This window comes from Elgaria multicarinata, chromosome 19 (assembly GCF_023053635.1).
Source record: "Elgaria multicarinata webbii isolate HBS135686 ecotype San Diego chromosome 19, rElgMul1.1.pri, whole genome shotgun sequence".
NCBI classification, from domain to species: domain Eukaryota; kingdom Metazoa; phylum Chordata; class Lepidosauria; order Squamata; family Anguidae; genus Elgaria; species Elgaria multicarinata.
The window spans coordinates 4,126,077-4,150,840 of NC_086189.1; the positions used below are offsets into that span (position 1 = coordinate 4,126,077).

The 24,764-nt window shown below is 54.0% G+C and overlaps 1 protein-coding gene across 5 annotated transcripts in view; it reads left to right on the forward strand.

Annotated features, from left to right (window-relative positions):
- DAB2IP (DAB2 interacting protein) overlaps window positions 1-17,054 on the forward strand; it is a 91,461-nt gene extending 74,407 nt beyond the window's left edge. For 3 of the 5 annotated variants that reach the window (XM_063144500.1, XM_063144502.1, XM_063144501.1), the window contains exons 8-14: window positions 1,082-1,283; window positions 4,478-4,656; window positions 6,205-7,102; window positions 9,079-9,231; window positions 14,065-14,270; window positions 15,046-15,133; window positions 16,824-17,054. In XM_063144500.1, coding sequence (XP_063000570.1) covers window positions 1,082-1,283; window positions 4,478-4,656; window positions 6,205-7,102; window positions 9,079-9,231; window positions 14,065-14,270; window positions 15,046-15,133; window positions 16,824-16,991 — 1,894 coding nt within the window. In that variant the 3' untranslated portion in view covers window positions 16,992-17,054. The remainder of the gene's footprint in view (window positions 1-1,081; window positions 1,284-4,477; window positions 4,657-6,204; window positions 7,103-9,078; window positions 9,232-14,064; window positions 14,271-15,045; window positions 15,134-16,823) is intronic. The other 2 variants (XM_063144498.1, XM_063144499.1) reach the window with 2 other exon arrangements.
- The last annotated feature ends 7,710 nt before the right edge of the window (window positions 17,055-24,764 follow it).

Consider the following 24,764-nt stretch of genomic DNA (forward strand, 5'->3'; position numbering starts at 1 on the left):
GCCTCTCCCCATCCGGCCCCTCGGTCCTGTGTGAGGATTTCCCAGACCTATTTTTGTCCTTGGCCCATTCCCGGCTGTTCTCCTCCGCAGAAATCCCATCACTTTCCCCCATTTTCCTGCCAACAGTAGAGAGATACTCTCATCCCATCCCTGGGACTTGCACAACTCTCTCTGTCTCTCTCTCTCCACCGCCCCCCAACCCCACAGCCAAATTATACCTTTGACTGTCGTACTCCTGTTGGGGTGGGGGCCATGGCTCAGTGGGAGAGCCCCTGCTTGCATCCAGAAGGCCCCAAGTTCGATCCTTGGCATCTCCACAGAGGGCTGGGAAAACTCCTGCCTGAAAGCCCAGAGAGCTGCAGCTGCCAGCCAGTGTTGACAATACTGGGTTAGATGAGCCAATGGTCTGACTCGGTGTAACACAGCTTCCCAAATTTAATTCAGCCCTTTGTTTAACATCATAGGGACTAGAATCTTCAGTGGTGGAGATTGCAGGCATTGCAGGCAGAAGGTCCCAACTCCAAAACCTAGCTTCCCCAGATAGGACAGGAAAAACTCCTGCCTCAAAGCCCAGAGCACCGTTGCTGCCAGACACTGTCAACCATACTGGGCCAGACGGACCAGAATATCTTCATGGGTTCAGCACACACATCCTGCAAATCCTGACCCCATTTTGCAAGCCCACATTGGGCGGAGGTGCTGGTGGAATCACGGGCGGGTTGTTATTTGGGGTGTGCTTGCAGAACCTATCGCCCTTTTGTGCCACCGCCCCCCCCCCCCCGCCCGGCAGGTCGGCCTTCCCCATGCTTCGGCGCATGCTGCGGCCATGGGAATCTATGAACGCTCCTTCTTTGAGGGAGCCATCAAACGCTCGCTAGGAATGTTGACCTTCCCACTCATGCAGGCTTTGAAGGGAAAAGCGTCTTGGCCGTCGGACATCAGCACACCGGCTAATTAGCTCTTAGCCCCCACCCCACCCACCCCCGAGATGGCTCTCCAGCAGTGCGTTACTACGGCTACAGTGCGCTACTACGGCTACAGAGCCGTTCACCCGAGACTCCCCCTGCGCTTGCCATTACAGGTTTGGCAGCAAAGAAGAATACATGTCCTTCATGAACCAGTTCCTGGAGCACGAATGGACCAACATGCAGCGGTTCCTCTTGGAGATCTCCAACCCGGAGACGCTGTCTAACACGGCGGGCTTCGAGGGGTACATCGACCTGGGCCGGGAGCTGTCCACCTTGCACTCCCTGCTCTGGGACGTGGTCGCTCAGCTGGATCAGGTAATACTCAGGAAAGTAGGAAGACACTTCTGCGTTTTATAATATGCGCTTACCACCCCTCAGCATTTGGATTCCAGGATGGGGTGCAAGGCAGAGAAGCGATTCAACTAGTCACTGACCAAAGATAAAAGCTGCAGATGAAACCTCAAAACAGAATGACATTATTAAAGTCCCTGGGTAGATAAAAATGTTGCCCGGTGCCTAAAGGGTAGATGTCAGTGCCAGGCACACCTCTTTGAGTAGAACACTCCACAACTGAGGTGCCACTGCTGAGAAGGCCCTGGACAATGGATGTAGCTCTAAGGGAAGTAGTGCGTGGAGAACAGCCTCACCAGGTGACCCCAGCCGGGCTCCCTCCAGATGTTCTGGACCGCAACCCCCCATCATCCCTGGCCATTGGCCATGCTGGCTGGGGCTGATGGAAATTGTAGAAGGTTGGAGAAGGCTGCTTAGATGCTAAGAACCTCAATAGGTTGTCATGGGTGGAGGCAGGGGTGGAGGACCCTGGGTCCGGGCTTCAAATCCAGCCTTCCTGGGGTCTCGATCTGGCCTTCCATGGCCACGCCCCTTCCTGGCCACGCCCCCTTCTCCCCACTACTGATTGTTTCGAGGTTTCCCAGCTTTTTTGAAGTCCCCCCCCCCCCCATTATTCTGAAAAGCATTGAAACGTTTCTCCTGAGGCTGAGTTACCGGCCATCAGAGCTTTAAAGCTAAAACAGGCTGCTACTTTGGTGGTTTGGGCCACACCCCTATTTTGCCTTTGGCCCCGCCCACCTCTTCAATACGGCCCCCAGGAACTTCTCAGAGGCTGAATTTGGCCCCCGGCCTGAAAGAAGTTCAACCCTCCCCCCTGGTCTAGGCACTCCTTCAGGTATTTGGCCCACACCAAAACGTGTTCCTGAGTACATCAAGTTTACGTCCATCAGGTCCAGTGTCCTGTTCCATCCAGGTGCTCACAGCTGAGACGAAGGTGAGGCTCCGCCCTCCTTGTATGGCCTCTCGCAGTCCCAGTTTTATTGTTGCCCATGGATTCCGCTGTTACGCCTTATAGACCTTGGCGGGCCTTGCAGGGACCAGTTGCCAGCTCCAATGGTCAGAGGGCCAAACGCCCTCTACGACCCCCGACCCCCCGTCTCCCTCAGGGACCCTCCCGTCTCACCGCCACGGTCACCAGCTGCTCCTCCTCCTCCTCCTCTTCCCCACCCTGGCTACCGCATGCTTGCTCGTGAGCGAGCCCTGGCGGCCCTGGCATCCGCGGCTTCTCCGTCTCACCTCCACCGTTGCCTGGAGCAGACGGCAAGACAGGCGGACAAGCAGGTTGCCATGAGGAAGAGGAGGAGGAACTCCAGGGGGCTTTTGGCAAGGGGGCCCTCCTGGGCTGCGAGCCCTCAGCAAGAGCCCCACCACACCTACCCTGGACGCTGGCCCTGGCGGAGATCCTGGCTCAATCGTCGAATTCTGCCCCCCCCCCTTCCCCAGCCTGTCTGTACTTCAACTGCTGCTGCCGCCACTTTTCATGTCAGGGAGGGCAACATGTGTGCTGCGTGGCCCCGTCCCGTCCCCGGCCTTTTTGTAATCCCCACCACTCCCTGCCACTGAATTTGTAGCCGCCCACATCACGAAAAGCATCATCATTTATTTTTCTTTAAAACAAGGGAAATTGCTGCTTCTCTCCCCCCTCCCCCCCCCCCACACCCTTGCCTGCAAATTTTCCAACTGTAAATTCAGTGGAACAGTCAGGGTGGGGGTGGGGGTGGGACGTGGCCCACCCTATCATAGCAAAACCAGTTTATCTAGGAAGGGCGGCAGAGAAGTGCAAGAGCATCTGAATAGGAAACTGGATCAGTTTAGTGGGGGAAGCTTTGTGGCTGCAGGAAGGTGGGTGTTAGAGTGGGCAGTCAGGGGGAAGGAAGGAAGGAAGGAAATCAACTCAGCCACCCCAAAAGTACTTATTATAAACACGGCCAGCAATGTCCAAGAGGGGTGGATTGTTTCGAAACGAGTCTTTGAGGGTCCTCTGTGACTAGACTTTGTAAAGGCACAGCTACCTGCTGTGGTCTTATCTCATCCCGCAGGGGATAATAGGAGTCGTATCTCAAAACGCTTTGAAGGTTGGATCCTAATCCTTTCTAAATACCCATCTAAGACTCTCTCACACAGTGGTCCTGCCACAACGTTCTCTCTAGTGAATCCACACTTCTTTTATTTCATTTGTTGTTCCTTTATTCAAATTATTGTTATGCCGCTTTTCTATCAAAAACTCTCCCAAGTGGCTTGAATTCTTCTCACGTCGCCGACGCTGCACATGTGCACTCTGATCCCAGCAGCCACGTTTCTGGGCGTGCATGTGGGTGCGCCTCCAGTTGCATTTCCTTACAGCATTGTGCATCTGCACTCCTTGATTGCAGCTGCTGCGTTTCCACATGCCGTGACGCCTGTGCGCCCCCGACCCTGGCTGTCCCCATTTCCTTGTGCGCAGTTGCGTGCGTATGCTGCATCGTAATAGCTAATACTGTGAAATCACCTAATATGTGATTCACAGCCTAATTGTATCGCGTCTTTTCCATTAAAAGAATAATAACAACGACGATGTAAACAATTGATGTACAATATAAAACTCCTCCTAGAGTGCAGGACACGGAATAACGGGCTCAAGTTACAGGAAGCCAGATTCCAGCTGGACATCAGGAAAAACTTCCTGACTGTTAGAACAGTACGACAATGGAATCAGTTGTCTGGTGAGGTTGTGGGCTCTCCCACACTAGAGGCCTGCAAGAGGCAGCTGGACAACCCTCTGTCAGGGATGCTTTAGGGTGGATTCCTGCATTGAGCAGGGGGTTGGACTCGATGGCCTTGTAGGCCCCTTGCAACTCTGCTATTCTATGATTTTATGAAAACGAGAAAAGCTTCCTGAAGAGAGTAAAGCCATTTCCCCTTCCATGGGATATCTGTGCGGGAGGCGAGGAGCACACCCCCATTTTGGGTTTCATCAGGTTCCACTTTTAAATGCAGAATCACCAAGAGCCTTTTAAAGCCCACGAGCAGGGAGGCGGACCCCTCACGTCCAGCTGGTAAGAGACGCTGTTAAGGAAGCATTTGACAACGGTGCTAAGAGCGTCGTCAGGTACGGCTCACCTGGCAGCTCGCAGCGAGATGCACAGGCGGTGATCGTCTGTGCCTGTCTTTCCTTCCAGAGCACCGCCACAAAGCTCGGGCCGCTGCCGCGCATCCTGAGGGACGTCAACACCGCCCTCAGCAACCCATCCTGCGTGCAAGTCTCAGTCACGACGGATCACGCCGCCTCGACGCCGACCGCCGGCAACAGCATCTCCGTGGGGCTCCAGAAGATGGTGATTGAGAGCGACTTATCTGGGTAAGGAACGAGCGGAATGGAGGCTGGCGCTGGTAGGTGGAGGGGCTCTTGCGGAGACGCGAGCTGAGGCGCCCACCACCACCACCACCACCGAGGATTGCGGAGGGGGTCGGACTCGGGGAGGGGAATCGCCAGCCACAGAGGGCCTTCCGCCCACTAGGGGACTGTGCTATTTGGGGTAGCTTACTGTTTGAAGATTTTGGGTGGCCCCACATAAATCAAGCGAGAGAGAGAGAGAGAGAGAGAGGGAGAAGGAGGTGCGAGGGGAGGTGGGGCTCCCCCCGTATTCGGAGGGTTTTATCTTCCCCAGCAGGGAGGGGTGACAACTTAACACAATGCGCAGAGGTGAATTTCTGTGCATGGAACACTTCGACCTGACACCCCGGCCTTGTAAAAACACACCGGCTTTGATCCGGGGGCCTAAGGGTATTAGTCACTGCAAAGGCCCCCCCCCCCTTTCATTGGAAATCAATTGTTCAGCCTCTTGGCGGTTTGCAGCAGACAAACGGAGGCACTTTTTCAATTGTCAAGTTCTTGCCTGAGCTGCCAAAGGGTCTCCCCAACTCTCCTCAAGCTGTAGCCCTCCAAAGGTGTCGCACTACAATTTCCATCATCCCCCAATTGTAGTGCAACGCATCTGGAGAGCGACCGTTTGGGGAGGCCGCCTAAGGGAAAGGACAGCTCCCAATCTGTGATACTGCGTATGTCTGAACAGGTCTGCCTCTGGCTTTCCAGTCTGAGCACAGAGGTGTTTGAACTACCAGGAGTGGGGGCATGCCCAAACCTCCCAGTCAGGGGAGGGCACAATACCCATCCCCCAGGGACCGCAGTTGCAGCCACGCTCTTCGCTTCCCCCAAATGCACTGCCTTGCAAGCTCTGCCGTTCCGTGACGTAGCGGGTTCAAGAGAACGGCTGCCTTCCCCAGCCGGCGTCCCCATCTGCCACAGCTGCCCAGCAATGGTGTGAGGCCGCCAGGCGTTGATGCAGTGGTTGGCGGTTGGTTGACCACCTCGGCCCCGCCAGCTGGTTGACAACCAGCCGAGGAGTCCGGAGGGGAGGTGACCAGCAGGCCACCTCGCCAGGGCTGCAAGGTGTGCTCCCCACTTCACCACAAGAGGGCCGCTTTCCGTAGGTCCCCCCAAATGACGAGGGCCCTTGACGGAACCCAGGAAGCCCCTCTCCGGGGTGGGGAGAATCCGGCTCCCCGATGGGATTGGCCGGTTGACTCCTCACTTGCCCGCCGTGCCCTCGCTTCCTAGCCCTGCGTTCTGACGATGCTGGCGTGGAGCAGAGAAAAGATGCAGGAGCCGTAAAGTCAGGGAGGCCCCACCCTTCCCGGAGGCCACGCGTGGCTCAGACCAGCCCACGCATGAGCATCGAGACGAGGCTGGGTTTTTTGTTTGCTCGCTGGCTGGCTGGCTGCCCTTGTGCCCGGGGGGGCTGCCTCCGTGCAGTGCTCGCGGTTCTCTCTCTCTCTCGCTCGCTCCTTTGTTTCTCCTTCTTCTTCCTCTTCCTCTTCTCCTTATGCATTTTTATTTCCCCCACAGTCTGATAGATTTCACACGGTTACCGTCTCCAACCCCTGAAAACAAGGACTTGTTTTTTGTCACAAGGTCTGCGGGGGCCGCCCAGCCCTCGCCTGCCCGGAGCTCCAGCTACTCGGAGGCCAATGAGCCCGATGTCCAGATGTCCAACGGCAGCAAGAGCCTCTCCATGGTGGACTTGCAAGACAACCGGGCCTTGGACACTGGGGCGCCTTCCGTCCCGGGGCCGGCCGAAGCCCTCCACGAGGGCCAGCCCTCCGCCGGGCAGCTGCCGGGCGCCTGGAACGCCCGGGCGCAGCAGAACAACGTGGCCGCCATGGCTACCGTGCGCCGGGCAGGACAGACGCCGACCACGCCCAACGCCGAGAGCGCCCCCGGGCGGCCCCAGCTCCTGGCTCCCCTCTCATTCCAGAACCCGGTCTACCAGATGGCAGCGGGCCTGCCGCTCTCGCCCCGGGGGCTGGCCGACTCCGGCTCCGAGTGCCACAGTTCACTCAGCTCCCACAGCAACAGCGAGGACTTGGCGGCTGCCGCCAAGCACGGCTTCGGCAACCCCACGGCCACCCTGGCCACGGAGGACTTCAACCGGCGCGCGGGCGAATTGGCCCGCCGCCAGCTCTCGCTGACAGACAAGGCCGGCCAGCCCACCATGCCCCGGCAGAACAGTGGCGGCCCCCAGCGGCGGATAGACCAGCCGCCCCCGCCCCCGCCGCCCCCACCCATCACCCGGGGCCGGACCCCGCCCTCTTTGCTCAACACCATCCAGTACCCACGGCCCTCCAGCGGGGGCATGCTCTCCTCCTCGCCGGATTGGCCAGGCAGCGGCGCGCGGCTCCGCCAACAGTCCTCGTCCTCCAAGGGCGACAGTCCGGAGATGAAGCAGCGCACCCTCCACAAGCAGGTCAGTGGGGAGGGCGGCGCCTCTGGGGGGGGCCAAGGAGGGCCTGGGGAGACCTGAGCTGTCCAAGCCCCCGAGGCAGCCTGGCTCTAAAGGAGGATCGCCCCGTGGCGGGGGGTGGGTCTCCGGGGGTGGACACCTACTCCGTCCCAGGCCTGCGCTCCGTGGCAGCTTCATTTCTCGTTCCTCTCTGCCATCCAACTGCTGCTTTGCCCATATGTGTGCTGCCTCGCCCATCCCATGCCACGCTGAATCCAGTGCCATCTCACGGACTCTTGCTCCGCCCAGGGGCGGGACGCCCAAACCCTTGGCTCAGCCTTCCCCAGCCTGGTGGCCCTGCAGACATCTTGGATTGGAAACCCCACTGGCCGAGACGGATGGGGGCGGCGGAAGCTCCGGTCTAAGACACCTGGAGGGGCACCAGTCTGGACAAGTCTGCCTCAACTGGGTTGGTTGGTTCAGCTCAGGCTGGGGAGAGTCCCCGCTTTGCCACCACTCCCACGCAAGCATCCGAAGTGGAGAGTAGTTTGATGGCGCCCCCATTGCTCTGCTGTATAGCTCAGAGCCGTGGGTTCGAGGTCCCAGTGGGTCAAACTGCACCCCAGACGTTCTTGGGCCGCTTTTACCATCCCTTTGTTGCCTTCACCCCAATGGGTCTCGCAGGCTTCTGTAGCTATTCCAAAACCTGCCGGACCCATTTGACCAAAGATGGAAGCAGGGAGAGTGGAAATGAACTCATTCTCCCTTTCCGTTGGTGGCTGGTGCCGCACCTCCTCCTGGCATCTGTCAACGTCCCTCTGGACGCTTAGTGGCAAATGCAGCCGGTAATGAGGGCGCTCCTTCTTGTCTAGCCAGGCTCCTTGTTTTGGGAGGAAGGGGCAATGAAGCCCCCCCCATGCCCACGCAAAGCCCGTCTGTCACGGCGGCTCCTTGCAGGTGTGGCACAGCTTCTCTCCACCGAGATGGCCGCCGTTACCTTTTAGGAGCAGTTGCAGTCATGAGCTATGTGCTGGGATGTCCCCCGTTCGAATTCAGCTCAGCCATGAACAGCTCAGCTGAGCCAAAAGTTCTTAGAAAAAAAGGAAAAAGGACTTTCAGCTCAGGAATTGAGGGGGTGAGGGGATTCCAAAACTGAGGAGGGGATAGCAAAACATCTTAAGGATTCAGGGGGGTGGGGGTACCATTGGCAGTCCACACTAGAGGCCTTTATTTTTGAAGTTCTTGTGGACACCAATGGAGGCAGCTTCTGACTGGTGGCTATTTCCTTTTCCCCCAAATGCCCCGGACATGTCATTTCAGGGCATTCAGAGGGGTTGGAGGAATTCTTCCCAGAATGCTCTGGGACAGCTTTCTATCTGGAGCACCGGTGGTGGAGGAGGAGGAAGAAGTGGTACCTCAGCAGCAGTGCTGCCCACCGATGTGACGCTCCCCCTCTCTAGGACTTAAGAAATTGTTGCTCCGTGCCTGAACTGAAAAATGACGCCACCCCAAAAATCGCTGCCTCCAAGTAGGGCTGCAGATTTGGAGGAGAGGGCTGCAGACATCCCAGTAAGGTTCAGCCAGGTGATGCGACGGTTTCAGGTTGCACCCAGGACTGTTGGGGGAAAGGAAAAAGGGGATGGCCAGGGTTTCCAGCTGTTTCCATCCTTTGAGGAAAGGCACAGGCCCCTCGGTCCTTAGCGGACAGCAGTAGAAAGAAACTGGACGGTTTCAGGTAGTCAAGGGAAGAGTTCCTCCAATTTAAATCCCTAGAAAAAGGTGTGGCTCAGCTCCCAGGTGCTTGGGAAAGGGGGGTCTAGCACCAGCTTCAGAACAACGGCCTGAGCCGAGGGCCCAACCGTTGGGCATTTGGGACGTGTCTCTCTCTCTCTCTCTCTCTCTCTCTGTAGCTTCATGTCCATTTCGGTTTCCGCTTTTTCTCCCTTTCTTTTCTTTTTTTCTCCCCTCCCCCCTCGCTCTGGTTATATGTTTCATTTTAGGCCCCTTCTCCTGTGAATCCCAATGCCCTGGACCGCACGGCCGCTTGGCTTTTGAATATGAACGTGCAATTTTTAGAAGAGGAGAGCAGTGACCCAGAACCCAAGCACAGGGATAAGATCCGGAGTAAAGACGAGTTCAGCCAAGGGGAAAAGGTAACGGCGGAGGGACGCGAAGGCGGCGTCTCCAGAGAAAGAGGCAGAGAGAGCTGGCTGCTTCTCCACTCCCCCCACCCCCCCCTTGCGCCTCATCCCAGGACCTTTCGGGGGTGCAGTTGCCAAGAAGTCAGCACATGCTCACATGCCCCCTGCCCTGGCAAAAAACTTAGGTGACACTAAGGAGGACGGGGCCACAAGCTGCCTCACCCCAGGTCAGAACGTTGGTTCTTTGAGCTCAATGTTGTCCAACCCAGCCTTCCCCCAACCTTCCAGAGGTGCTGGACTACAATACCCATTATCCCCAGCCAACTGGTATGTGATGGGCAATATCTCTGGAGGAGGCCAGTTTGGGGAAGGCTGGTCTAATCTGATGGGCAGTCACTTTCTGGAGTATTGGGGGGAGAATGGTGCCTTTAACTCCGTTACCTGATCCTATGACCTGAAGATCCTTGGAGACTGAACCTGGGACCTGCGTTTTTAAAAACAGGGACTCAGTCCCCAGAACTATGGGCCCTCCCCATAACATTTCTGGAGGTTTGAGCTCCCTGCTCTCCCCCCCACACACACACACACACTCCACTCCCGATTCATTGAATTTACCAGGCACTGAAAAAGTTCAAGTACCCAAAAGGAGAATCATGCCCCAAGGCCAGAAAGCTGGCTGCAGCTCGGAGAAAGCCCCCCCCCTCCGGTTTGCACCCCCAGATAGTCCCAGCTTCAACGCCCAACAGCTCCAGTTAAAACTGTCCATAATCTGGCACGTGCTGGTCACCAAAGGGCCCAAGCTCAGAAACCTGTCCAGGACTGCCACCCCCAATGACTACTCCCTTGGGTGGCCCAGCCCCCTTCTGCCACCCGCAAGCCTGGACAAATGGGCAGCGCATTACTCCCATCCCTGTCTTTTCCCTGCCCGATTAAGGGAGTCATGGGTATTCTCCCCCACCCCACCCCACCCCCCCACCCAACAGACCCTATGGCGAAGGGGCCGCAGGCTCCCCGATGAAGAGCTGTTCTGGCATTACGATCATCCCCACCCTCTGGGGCAGGAGCTGCAGTGCACCCCTGTGTGGATTTTTTCATTTCCTTGCCTTTTGCGATGCTGCTGTCATTCTCTTGCTGGCATTCAACCTCTCATTCGCACAACCCACTCGCTTCCTCAGTGTAGTAAGACCGGAATGTCAATGAGGTAGATGTGGCAGCAAATGCCGCTTACTCACTGCGGAGGCCACCACTGCTGCGGATGCCCTCTTATGCCTGTGATTTTTCCCCTCCCTTTAAAGCTCGTGTGGCGCAGAGTGGGAAGCGGCAGTGACTGCAGCCGAAACTCTCCCCACGGCCTGAGTTCGATCCCAGCAGAAGCTGGTTCTCAGGCAGCCGGCTCAGGTCGACTCAGCCTTCCATCCTTCCGAGGTCGGTAAAATGAGTACCCAGCTAGCTGGGGGAAAGGTAACGGCGACTGGGGAAGGCAGTGGCAAACCACCCTGCTACAGAGTCTGCCAAGAAAACGTCAGCGAAAGCAGGCGTCCCTCTAGGAGTGAGCAATGACTCAAGTGCTTGCATAAAGAGAGGTTCCTTTCCTTTCCTTAAAGCTTAGGGTCTGCATCTGCCACTCGAAACTCTGCTCTCGGCTTGTTCTACACACCCAGTCACCCTCAACACCTCTCCAACTCAATGAAAAGGGGAAAATGAAAAGGGGAATACACACAAACACGCACGCACACATCCTACCTTCCAGTCCTTGATTCTTCGCCTGGTTTGGTCCTTGGCTGCCTTCTACTTCTCTTGAAGTCTGTTCAATTGGGAAAGTCTCTCAAATTAATTCCAAACTGGGCAGACATGCATTTGGACATGGCTTGCCTCTCCTCCGGTCAATTTCCTCCAGTGCTACATCCCTGCAAGGAGGCTATCTTAAGAGAGTTGTGTCAGGATTCCTTTGCATGAGCTATAGCCATGTGCACCGTTGCATCCAACTTGCTGCTTTTTCCTTTTTGCATTGTTTTATTCATATACACACACACCTGAAATGCAGCAGGAAAAGGGAAAGAAGGCAAATGAACTGGAGGAACTGGAACAGGGGTGGGATCTCTCAAGCCTGGGCATAAAAATCTGTCCCAATTTGGGCCTCCAGAATTCGCTTTCCCCTGGACTCACCCCCCCCCCTTTTGTGCAGTTTTTAACCCCATGCTAGAAAGGCTGAAAAATGCCTCTGCTGAAGCTTTAGTTACTGGCACTAAGAACTCTAAGCTAAAATAAGCTGTCCTTTTTAGTCCCGCCCCTCTTCCCTTTGGTCCTGCCCACCACTGGAATGTGTCCCCTGAGAACTTCTCCAAAACTAAATTGGGCTTTGGGGTTGAAAAAAGGTTCAAAACCCCTGAACTTAAAAGCAGCAGCAAATTTATAAATGCCCCATTCCCACCTAAGAAACCAGTCTGGATAATTTGGATCCCACAAATCCAGAAGACGAAATCAACCCCACAAATCCTTCCCAGCTTCGTTATGTCCTTTCCCTGCTGTTGTCTCTCTCCCTCCATTCCAAAATTCCTTCCTGGCCTGGAGTGTAGCAGAACCCTTGGAACTGCTTTTGGGCTCTGGTATAAATGGCCCAGGGAGCTTTTGCATCATCACATCACAACCCCAGACAAATCTACAAAGCCTGTTGGCTACGCGGAGGTGCTCGGACAGCTGGGCAACCCTAAAACAGCAGCCTGCCCAGTGCGTGTGGATCTGCCCCATGCTAGTTCCTGTGACTTCATTTTAAAGCAGGGAAGGACAGCTTCAGAGGGTCCAAGAAGACTACATGCACCCCGCCACTGGAATTGCCACCGAAGACCTGGGAGAGGCCCATTAAAACGAGTTGCCTGCTTAGCCTGATGGGCTGGGACTCGGGAGATCTGGGTTCTAGTCCCCACTCAGCCATGGAAGCTCACTGGGTGACTTTGGGCCTGTCCCAGACTCTCAGCCCAACCTACCTCACAGGGTTGTTGTTGTTGTGAAGATAAAATGGAAAGGAGGAGGATTATGTATGCCGCCTTGGGTTTCTTGGCAGAAAAAAGGCTGGATATAGAATCATAGAATAGCAGAGTTGGAAGGGGCCTACAAGGCCATCGAGTCCAACCCCCTGCTCAATGCAGGAATCCACCCTAAAGCATCCCTGACGGATGGCTGTCCAGCTGCCTCTTGAAGGCCTCCAGGGTGGGAGAGCCCACAACCTCCCTAGGTAACTGGTTCCATTGTCGTACTGCTCTAACAGTCAGGAAGTTTTTCCTGATGTCCAGCGGGAATCTGGCTTCCTGTAACTTGAGCCCGTTATTCCGTGTCCTGCACTCTGGGAGGATCGAGAAGAGATCCTGGCCCTCCTCTGTGGGACAACCGTTTAAGTATTTGAAGAGTGCTATCATATTCTCAGACGAAATTTATTCTCGTCCGAGAATAAATTTATTCTCAGACGAGATCGGGTGTGTTCAGGGTAGTATGGCCGTTTTATTTTGCAACAAAATAAAAATAGCCTAAACAATTTTAACATAGAATAATTTAAACAAAATAATAATAATAATAATAATAATAATAATAATAATAATTTATTTGTTAAATTATTTTTAACAAATGGATCAAGGCAGGGTACTACACAAATGCAAAACGCCATAAAATACATATAATTGATTAAAACATTTAAAACGAATACATTATTAAAAGCAGCACAGTATTAAAAGGCATCTTAAAATTCAGCTGGGTAGGCCTGCCGGAAAAGATCAGTCTTTATGGCTTTCTTAAAATCTGGAAGACTGTTAAGTTGACGAATCTCTCCCGGCAGGTCATTCCATAATCTGGGAGCGGCAGAGGAAAAGGTCCTCTGGGTTATAGTTGTCAGCCTTGTTTTTGTTGGCTGGAGTCAATTCCTCCCAGAGGACCTGAGTGTGCGGGGCGGATTGTACGGGAGAAGGTGATCCCACAAGTAGCCTGGACCCAAACCATGTAGGGCTTTAAAGGTGATAACCAGCACTTTATACTTTGCCCAGAAACTTCTTTACTTAGGTAAACAGTGTAAAACAGTTTAAATAAACAATGTTTTTCCTAACGGGCCTGTTCTGAGACAGCGGACATAGACGCCTCGCGAGATACCACCAAACACCATAGATCATCATATACCTCCAAAGGAGGGACGCTGCTTTCATAGAATCATAGAATCATAGAATAGCAGAGTTGGAAGGGGCCTACAAGGCCATCGAGTCCAACCCCCTGCTCAATGCCGTGCCGTGCCACTGAAATTTGGCCGCTATTTAGGCGTCGGTGGGGTGCCCGGGTTGCATGTTGTCCTGTTTTAACAGATGGAATGACCCCGCTCACCTTGGAAATGTGAGTTTCAAAGGCTGTGATGCTGTGTGTACACTCAGCCTTGCTTGCTTCTGGGTCGATATGCATCAGATTGCACTGCAGAGCTGCGCGGTGTCGCTCTTCTCTTCCCGGTAGCCCAATGTGGATCACACGCCTCAAACGGTGAAGCATTACGCAAATAAATGCACCGAAACAGAACGCCCCCCAGTGTGCTCTTCCTTTGTGCGGCTGGCTTGCACCCCGCCCCCCACCCCGCTTTCCTCAGCTTCCGCTGCCGCTGCCGACCTCGCCCACCACATACGCAGCCTCCCCGCTAACAGCGTTCTCCACGTGGCGTGGCCGACCTCGGCCACAGCGGCTCAAGGGAGAAGGCTGGATGGAGAGGAGCCGCCCCAGGTGGATTGGGCAACCGGCCCGAGTGCGATGCGGGGCGGGGCACCGAGGGCAGGCCGCGAGGGCGCTGACCGCCGGGTCTTCCCTGTGCTTGCCCCCTCGCAGCAGTACCAGCAGGACGTGGTGGTGTTGCAGGACAAGCTGCGCATCTCCAACAAGAGGCTGGAGGAATACGAGGCCCGGTTCAAGTGCCAGGAGGAAGCCAGCCAGAAACTGATGCTGGAATATCAGGCGAGGCTTGAGGAGAGTGAGGAGCGGCTGCGTCGGCAGCAGGAGGACAAGGAGATCCAGATGAAAGGCATCATCAGCAGGTAGGAGAGCAGGTCTAGAATACAGAATCTCAAACTTTGGTGTATGACCACCAGCATCAACCCCAGGTTTCTAGTCCTTAAGCCTAGAAAGAAGGCAGATGTACTACACAACCATTATGGAAGAATATGGTTGATTGATTAAAACATTTATATCCTGCTCCTCAGCCATAAAGTCTCCCAGAGTGGCTTACAACCAGCAAAGGGGTAAAGCTCTTGCCTCCAAACTTAGAATCTAAAAAGTCATAACACACAAGGAAAAATGATGGGGAGGGAAGAGGAGAAATATAAGAAGATTCTCTCCAGTATCAGAGGCAGTGTGAAGATCAATACCAGTTTCTGAGCAGCTACTGGGGAGTTACTACCCTCATATCCTGGCTTGTGGGCATCTGATTGGACATGGTGCTGGACTAGATACACCTTTGGTCTGGTATATATCAAGACTCTTCCCTGTCTTCCTAGACTTCACCAAGGAAGGGACTGGGGCATTATTCCAGCTTCCCTTCATAACATCTACTTCCCTTTGGAGGTAGCATTGGGCTGGGATTGCCTCCAAGCTATTCCTGACACGGACCCATTTCAGATCCCCATCAATGCACCATTCTAACACGCTCTCCTAATATTGATTGTTTTCCAAGCTTGCCTTGAGTGCTTCTTCCAGGCCTGGAGCCAGAGCTTTCACTAGAGGCCGGGGGCTCGCCATAAATCAGCACGAAGCCGCAAAAACAAAACAATAAAAACCTTGCTCTTAAAACTCTCGCTCATTTCCCTCTGACAGGCTGATGTCCGTGGAGGAGGAGCTGAAGAAAGACCATGCGGAAATGCAGGCGGCCGTGGACTCCAAGCAGAAGATCATAGACGCGCAGGTGGGTTGCCAACTTCTTCGATTTGGCCCTGCTCCTCGTCCATTTAGTAGCAGAAATTTAGCCAGCAAAGCTCCACCTGGCCGGGCTACAAAGAAGTGGTGGGCGGGTCCGGCACAAAGGTTGCAACCTTTTCCACAGATGGGCCAACTAATGGTCAGGGAGAGAAAGCGTTATCCGAGCAGCACCAGGGATTCGCTTCGCTTCTCGTTTCAACGCTGTGGCGCTGCGCTGTAGCTCTGCGTCATTAGTGGGCAATCAGAGAAGCTGCTGGCCTCGGCAAAGACACCGCTTGGCTGATTTGTTAATTAGTCTCTGGGCACTATTCAATATCGGAAAAATCAGACAAGTCACCGGGAGATCTTTATCAGCTCGCGGGAAAGCGATTCTGGCTGAAGGGAGAGGAGCTTGAACTGCACACGGCACAGAGGGAGGCGGCTGCCCCTTGCTTGCAAGGCAAGTCCGTGTCGGAGGCCAGCTGGGCCAAAGGAGGCCGTCCCCTGCGCAGTGCACTGGGCACGAGCCTCCTGCTGCACGACTCCCTTACAATGGAGGAGGACAAGGGGGGGCGGGGGGAAGGATTCTAACGCAGGTCCTTTTAGGGTTGCCAAATCATTGCAAGGAATCAGAGTTGATTTGTTGCTGTTCACGTGGGTCACAGAACGTAGACAAGGGTGGGGTCCCTCAGGCCCCGGGGTCCCTCGGGCAAAGGACAATACGGTGCCCCCTCCCGTTCCATGTACAAAACCTGCCTGAATCTGCCTTCAGCACGAATGTCCTCCACTGAACCTGAAGGCAGCAGGCTAACTTGTGGGGCAAAGAGGAGGCAGCAAGGCACACCGCTCTCTCCTACCTCACTGTGCCCGATGGTAGGGCTGGCCCTAGCCCGGCCCCTTCCCTCCAGCCACCAATCATTTGGTAGCCTCCTGGCTTCTGTACTGTTTCCCACCGATTCTAAAAGGTTGAAATGCCTCTCCCTACAGCTGGTATTTTTGTCTTTTTGGCCCCTCCTCCTTTGCCTTCGTCCCCGCCTACTACTGGGATGCAGGCCTCAGGCTGCAAGAGGTGCCCCGCCCACGAGGTAGGCAGCGCCCTCTGCTGGATGGGATCAGACGTCCATCCAGTCCTCCTGGCTTCCCTCCAGGGCCAGGCAGGAAAGCCTGCCAGCCCAGGGCCTGGTTTCGGCTTCCAGCCTTCTCGGGCAAAGAAGTAGCCTGCCTTCGAACACGACGGTTCCAGACTTGGATATCATGGCTGATAGCCATTGATCAACCTCCCTGATCAATTTCTCCAGGACATATAATTAACTGATAGCTAATTAACAGAAAACTTATCCTAAACTCAGTGGGGCTAGAGGGACCAGCCGTCTAGGAGCGTTGCTAGGCTTGGGCTCCTGGGGCCCTGGCCCCGACCTATTTCCCAGGGCCCCGAGTGTCCACTGATGCCAATGGAAGGTTTCATTTTATTGATGCCTGTGGAATTTCATTGAAGGCAATGGGCAATTAGCCTCTCCATTAATGCTCATTCAGGAGGAAAGGGGAAGGGGGTGGGCCAACCCCGGAAGGTCAAACTGGGTCCCCCGAAGGGCCAGAGTTCACCCTCAGGCTGGAGGCCCTGCAGCCCTGATTTAGGACGATCCGCGTTGGGCTTCTTGCGTCCCCACCTGCTTCTTTGCCCTCTTTCTCCTCTGCAGGAGAAGCGCATTGCCTCCCTGGACGCAGCCAATGCCAGGCTCATGAGCGCCCTCACGCAGCTGAAAGAGAGGTACAGCACGCAGACCCGTAATGGCATCTCCCCCACAAACCCAACTAAATTGCAGATTACAGAGAACGGCGAATTCCGAAACAGCAGCAATTGTTAACCCGCTGGGAGTGGCTGCTGCAAGAGAGAGAGAGAGAGAGAGAGAAAGAGAGAGAAAGAGAGAGAGAGAGAGAGAGGAAAGAGAGCCTGGCCAGAGAGCGAGTCCGCAGCAGCAGCAGGAGGGGTGAGCCATGCTGCTGGGATGCTCGGCCCTCCACCCGGCCCTCCCCGAGTCAGTGGGGGGGAAGATCACCCACTGTCCTCTCCACCAAAGATGGCACACGTGACCGGAAGCCCTGCGCCCCACGTGTCTGAGGGACAGGAAGACCCAGGAAAGCAGCCGTGTGGAGCGGAGAGTTGCCATTCGGGGTTCGAGTGTTTACACAGCAACAAGAGCGAAAAAGCCGGCCTTTCCCTGTGCCAGCTCTCCCAAGGACGCACGGCGGAAGCCAGGAGGGCCTTGTTGTTTCAAGACGTCCTGGTTGGGGCGGAGCTGGGTCAAGGGATGGGCTAACGGGACTTCCGCAAAAGGTTGCAGAACCCCCACCCTGGACCTCCGCAGCTGGCGCAGATGTGTCGTTGGGGAGCCCTGGTTCCGTGCTGCGCTGCTGTGCTGCTTTGTTCTCTCTAGCTTGGTCCCGCTGCCTGGCGATGCCATCAAGCCGTCACCGTTGGTATCTCTGCTTCGGCGTTTGCCCTGCCCTCTCTCAACAGGAGTTCCCTAAGAGGGCGGAGACTGTCGTGGGCGCAAGGGAGCCCGCCCTTCTCCTCCCACCTCCAGGGTTGTCCCATTCATCGCAATGGACCCGCTAAAACTGAACAGGGCGCCCCATGCGTGCAGGAGTTCCAGGCATGCATCAGAGTGCGCCCGTCGGTCCGGGCCTCTGAGGGAAAGGGTGCAGCCATTATAGTGGGGGAGAAAGGACACGGGTGAAGTTTTCTGCTGCAGTCAGGGAGAAGGGCCCAGAGCAAAGCGGCAGCCCCCTCGCTTTGCATGCAGAAAGCCCCAGGGCCAATCCTTGGCATTTCCAGTTAAAAGGAGCAGGAAGTAGAGGCCGACAAAGACCCCTCTCTACCTAAGGGCTGCTACCAGTCAGAGCAAGCAATACTGAGTTAGATCGATCCACAGTCTGGCCCAGTTGTAGACAATGTCCTAGAGATGGCCAAGCTAGTCCACGCTGGGGCTTCCTCTACCATGTTGCAGAGAGGGATCCTACCCTGCGTCGTATCCTGCGCCCTCCACCATCTCATTCACCAGCATCCACCCACCAGTCTGGGTATCCCCATAACCACCTCCTGGCTAGACTGCCTTCCACCTGCTTGCATGTAGAAAAGTAGCCGCCACCACCACCCCGCTTGATAAAAGGTGCAGACACCCTATGAAAAGGAAATTAGGGGCTGAGATCAGGAGTAACTTCTTGCACTGAGAAACAGCAGGCGCTGCAGGCCTGCGCTAGGAAGGACGGAGCATCCCATGAATGCCGGCCTTGAGCGCCCGAGAGGCAGACAGCTCTGGCCCGGGTCTCTTTCTCTCTCGAGGAGGAGGAGGAGGAGGAGGAGGAGGAGGAGGAGGTTTGCCTTTGGGCCCGTTATTGAGAGGCATCAAACTCTCGCTCAGGCTGAAGAGCTGGAGCCGGCGGGGGGCGTGGCATTTTGCCTGCTTAAACGTGGAAAGGAGGGCAGTTCGTGGTTGTGGTATGAGTCACAAAGTCCACATCTGCCAAGGGAGCCAGCAGAAGTGGGACGCTGTGGAGGGAGGAGGGTCCCCAGTTTTGCAGGTCTAGGATTGGTTCCCTGCAATGCCAGTTTAAAAGGGTCAGATAGCAGGTGACGGGGAAAGAGCAATCTTTCTCGGCCTGGGAAGGCCCAACCGTTTGGTGCCCGACTTGGAACAAGGTCGTTTATGATCTCCCGAGTGCCAGAGAGGACGGCCCTGCGGAAGCGGGTGTCAAGACATGCAAGGAAAGCGACGGGTCGCAGTTTCCTGTGATACCAGTTGTGCAGCTGAGTCCTAAACTAGAAAGGCATGAACCACAGATGTACGCGCGCGCACACAGAGTCCAAAAGGAACGCAGGGCCCTCGTGCAACAGGATTTAGATAAATTGCCGACACTATCAATTCCCCGGTCTGCTCTCTGGACAAGAAGGGAATCCCCACACAGTCCCTGCGTCATCCATGATGCCAAAAAATAACCATCTATAGAGATTTGCCGACTTTGCCTGTGCTGCTAGCGCCCTCATGGAATTCCCATCCAACATTGAGCGTCCTGCATCCCAGGCAGATGATCTGATGGGTGGCGGGTACATCAGATGATCTGTATTCTCACTCCCTCACATACACACACACACACCCCTCCTGTACAGTTTAGCTTTCCGGTGGTTTTCAGCAGAAAAGGTGTTGGTGTGGGAATTGATGCAGTCTTCAGTCTTGCGAAAGAGAGAAGGAGGAAGAGAGAGATGGGGGGAAGTCGCCTCCCCTGTGGAAGCATGAAGGTCGGTAACTCCTATCTCTTTTCTTTCACAGTATGCGATAGGAATAAAAACAGTCAAAAACCAAAAGCAGTCCACTTTCTGGAATACTATCCTCTTTTAAGGGGGAGTGGGTGCTGCGTGGGAAGTTAACCGCCTCGAAGGCCGCAAAAGGGACTAACCGCCGAGGACTGCAGCCTCCGAAAACGCTCCCCCCTGATCCTAATTGCTGGGCAGCTGTAACCCGGGATTAGCCATTCCTAACTGACCTGCCTCCCTCCCCAGCGACGGGGTGAGCGGCGTGAAAGGGTGCTGTGCTACTAACATCCAACCAGCTTGCGGGTTCATTGTGTGTCTTTGTTTTGTTTTGTTTTTAAAAAAAGGATCCCCGATGGTCCTACCACGGTCTTGTCAGTGAGCCGTCACAAGACCCGGGGTGTTTAAGGTGTAGGAAAGCAGCCCGTTCTGCCCCTTGAGAGGACACGGTGGGTCTGCATAGCTACGCCCTGGCGCACAGAGACAAGTGGAAAGAACCAGGACGCCCGTCCGTCTCCGCAGCTCTGAAATGGCTCCTTTAAAAAAAAAAAAAAAAAAGTCACGTACGCCAGTGCAATATCAGCCCCCTAAAAGGCGGACCATTCCGAGAACGAACATTTCTTTTACCTGAGGGGATGCGGTTCCAAATTTAATTTTAGAAACAAAAGAAACTGAAGCTCCATATTTATGTGCCACCATCCCATGTGGGACGGGATGTTCTGGAGCTCTCAGACAATCACATATCACTTTGCTGTACCCAAATCTCTCCACGGGGCAAAGGAACCGGGGGGTCGGCAGGGGGCGTATTCGTTGCAGCACTGAACCTGAGTGTTAAGCGTTTGCCCATGCTAATCCACGTCCTCCCCCCCGCACACGCACAAAACAAATACACCGCGAAGTCATCGGTGGGATGGAGTATTTTGAGTACGCAATGCCAAGGAGGAACACGGCAAACGAATCGATCTGGCCGAGTTTGCGCCCCAGAATGAGAGGTGGTACAACTTGAATGCCGCATTAAGCGCTGCAAGGTATCCAACAGAGAATTTTTAACACGCGGGACGTAGGTGCTTGCAGGCATCCCTCTGCAAGCATGATGCCAAAAAATAACCATCTGTAGAGATTTGCCGACTTTACCCGTGCTGCCAGCGGCCTCATGTCATTCTCTCCGCAGGCACCTCCAGGCAAAGGACCTCTCGGGCGGTGGCTGAGATTTCATAAACATCTTGGATATGTGCCCCCGACCACTACTTTAAAAATGCCAGGGGGTGGGGCCTCAGAGGGGCATCCCTGCAGGCACTTTGGGGTCGTGGACCACCCTCTCTGCGTGTGGTCCGCTGCTGTCGGTCGAGAGTTTGGGGTTCATCTGTGGTGGGTGATCCTGTTGCATGGTGCCCCAATCCTTCCACAGTGCAAGGAAATCATCCAACCGACGCAGCCCGTAAATTAAGTCAGCGGCACCAGAACAGACCGAAAGTGTCTGGTGCTCTGTTGGGGGATCTTGTCGCGATATTCCGCTTTGCTGGGGGATGTTGGTCGTTTGCCAAGTTCAGTTTCGCATCTCCCATTGCCTCCACCTCCCAACAGTCAATCCCACCAGATTCCAGGCCTACGGAGCTCCCTAGGCAAACAAATCCAAGTTCTGTCCAAAACCTTCGGGCTTTTAAGGTCTGGCAGGCCCTTTGCCACGCATGCCACAATTCCCTTTTCTACTGCCTTTCTGTTATTTTTAAAAGCGGTATTGCAGGCCCGTGTGGTCGGGCGCAGTTGCCCCACTGTCAGCCAAATTTTGGCCCTCTTGAGTGGTTTCATGCCAGCCTTACAGAAAGAAACCATATCCCTTTCTTGCTGCATTCTGACCCTTCCACCATAAGAACTCGTTCTAGAACACCAACGATCGGTAAAACGTTGAAAATAATCATAATAATACACAGATCGTTATGAATACGACTCGTACAGGTTCTTTTTATGTAAAACGAGCAAAAATGTTCTGGCGTTTTGTGATTTTAACGTGCCATTTGCTGCCTAACAATTGTACAAAGCGATTTCGGCTCCAACAATGCAGCTCTTTTGGCCGAGATTTTCAATACGGTGTTACTGCCTTGTGGAGTTCAAAGCGGGGGGGGGGGGGGGGCTCAGAGCTGACAAAACTTCAAACTTCAACAGGGTCATTTCAGGGCTGGTCTGAGCCCCGTTCTGGGATTTGCTGCCAGTGGTCAACTTTGGAACCCAACGGATCCTGAGTGAGGGAAGGCCGAGGTGTTTGAGGAGGGTCCTTGTTAATATACGGCTTTTGATTCCAAATTCCAAGAGGGCTTTTTAGTGGCCAGACCAGACCAGGCACGTAAAGACACTGAAAGGTTTGAAAACTGTGGCTGAAACGAAAAGGGAACGCCCACTAGCCAGGCCCATGTCCCCATGATCCCGGGCATAGCAGGTGTGTACAGTGTGATGCAGAAACGTGCATCATGCCCAAAACGTGCATCATGTCAGAACCCACAGGTGGAAACCAGACGCACGTTTCAGTGTGAGCACTCCCTCTGCAGCACACATGGCCTTGCCTATTCTCACGCCGCTAGTCATGCGCAAACACCACTTTAAAGCTTGGCTGGATCCGGACTGGGCCAGTTCCAGAACGCAGATGGGACTGGAAGAGAGCCCAGATATGCTACAACAAACACATGGTCCACAAATCGGGCGCCACACTTTAAGGCCGTGGCTTATTTTAACCCAGCCTCACCATGATCTGGTGGAGGGACACTGGAGCTCTGGTTCTGGCGTCCCACTCGCAGGCGCATGCCGTACTCCTCTCAATAGAGGGGCAGCCATCAGCCTGAAGGAAGATTGCATACGAAACTCTCCTCCCAGGCCCCAGCAACTGGAGCATCTGGAAAGCCCACAGACCTAGAGGGGTGCATTTAGGGTCGATTCTTGTGGAGGCCTGAGACTTGTGTTGGATCCAGCTGGACATCTGGTCCAAGTCCTGTTCAAAGGACCGGCCCAGTATGTCAAGCTTTGCAATCCCTGGCTGGAGGAAGCTGCTGATCTGGTCTCAGGACAAATCAGTTGTGACGGAGCTTGCTAGCCTTCGCCGTTCCCAAACTACATTTTTATTCCCCTCCCTGTTATGAATGAGATCAAGCTAACCCACTGGAGAGAACAACCCAACCCTAGAATGCAGGGTGCTGAAGGAAATCCAGTAGATACCTGTTGGGGATGGCCCCCCAAATCCCTAATCTGCATATTCCACCTCATTGGCTGCCCCTCAAGTGCCATAGATGAGTCTGTTTAGATGCGCTCAAATCCCTGGATAGACTTCCTTGATGCTTGAAAGGTCTCTGCCCCGCGTGCTTCCAGTTGAATTGGTGCACAGGGCGGACCTAGAACTTGGAGCCAAAGGGCCCAGGCGTGCTGAACCTAGCAAAAACAGGGCAGGAAGAAATGGACTTTCTGGACCCAATGCAAGAAAGACGGATGCAGAGAATTCTTACTTTGGAAGGACAATTTTCACGCTGCAACAACCAAAACAGAACTCTCCCAAGTCGACAAGAGCCCTAAACGTTTCATGGTTTGGCACCCAGTACGTGCAAAGCCTCCATGACCCACCTGTTTGGGTTTTACGTTTCTCCCCTTCCCTCATTTGCATCACTGTGTCTTAAAATATATACCTCTCTCTCTCTCTCTCTCTCTATCTCTCTCTATCTCACACTGTATATTCGCTTGGGCCAATCTTGGTTTTTGTTAAAGGCGTTTAAAAATAATGTTTTGTACCCTCTCATAAAGGAAAGCAAGCAAAAAAAAATTTTTGTAAGTATGTTTAAAAAAACACAATAAGAATAATAAGAATACAAATAATAATATGAAGCGGAGCGTCAGGGCTTGCTGAGTCTCTTTTAAAAACAAACTATGTAATAATGTACAGAGAAGGTAGTCGGTGTTGAGAGAAAAAAAATGTGGCCGTGCAATTTATGTACATTTGCAATTAGAAAATATTAAAGATTTATTTAGCTATTTTATTTAAGATTCTCTCGGCGGGTTACTTATTCGCTCAAAAACCGGCGGCAGGCTGGATGGGAAAGGTCCTCTGGGGTCAACGCAATTTCACAGTAGGGACCCAGATCACCTGAAACTCTCCTCTTTTTAGAATTCCCATTTCTGTGGCTTCTGTGAAGCCCTTGGATCAGGCCCTTTTGAGACCGGGGGGGGGGGGGAGTGCAGGGGCAGCACGTCACCAAACGCAATGCAGTTCCCAGAATTCTTTCCAAGAGGCCAAAGGTTGAATCCCGATTGATGCTGGATCAACTGTGTCCCTCCTCCTTCCCATGCAAGTGGCCTCCAGGCTCCTGAAAATGCTGCACAAAGAGTGAGGAGACCCTGTGGAATGGGATCATCTCAGGTAAGGAGGGATCCCCCTCAAAGAAAATTTGGTGGAGGGACCTATCACAAGCGGAGACCTACCTCTCCTGGAAGGCAGCTGTTGGATCCAACTCTGTGGCGGTTCAAGTTGCATAAAACCAATCTGAGCACGTAGTGCAGGCATATGCCCAGAAAGAATCATAGAATAGTAGAGTTAGAAGGGGCCTACAAGGCCATCAAGTCCAACCCCCTGCTCAATGCAGGAATCGACCCTAAAGCACCCCTGACTGATGGCTGTCCAGCTGCCTCTTGAAGGCCTCTAGTGTGGGAGAGCCCACAACCTCCCTAGGTGACTGGTTCCATTGTCGTACTGCTCTAACAGTCAGAAAGGTTTTCCTGTTTTCCAGCTGGAATCTGGCTTCGTGTAACTTGAGCCCACTATTCCATGTCCTGTCCTGCACTCTGGAAGGATCGAGAAGAGATCCTGGCCCTCCTCTGTGTGACAACCTTTCAAGTATTTGAAGAGTGCTATCATGTCTCCCCTCAATCTTCTCCAGGCTAAACATGCCCAGTTCTTTCAGTCTCTCTTCATAGGGCTTTGTTTCCAGACCCCTGATCATCCTGGTTGCCCTCCTCTGAACACGCTCCAGCTTATCTGCAGCCTTCTTGAAGTGTAGTGCCCAAAATTGGATGCAATATTCAAGATGAGGCGTAACCAGGGCTGAATAAAGGGGAACCAGTACTTCATGCGATTTGGAAGCTATACTTCTATTAATGCAGCCCAAAAGAGCATTGCTGAGCCAAGTATCCCCCATCTTATAACTGTGCATTTGGTTTCTTTTTCCTAGATGTAGAACTTGGCATTTATCCCTATTAAATTTCATTCTGTTGTTTTCAGTCCAGCAATCCAGCCTATCAGGATCACTTTGAAGTTTGTTTCTGTCTTCCAGGGTATTCGCTATCCCACCCAAGTTTG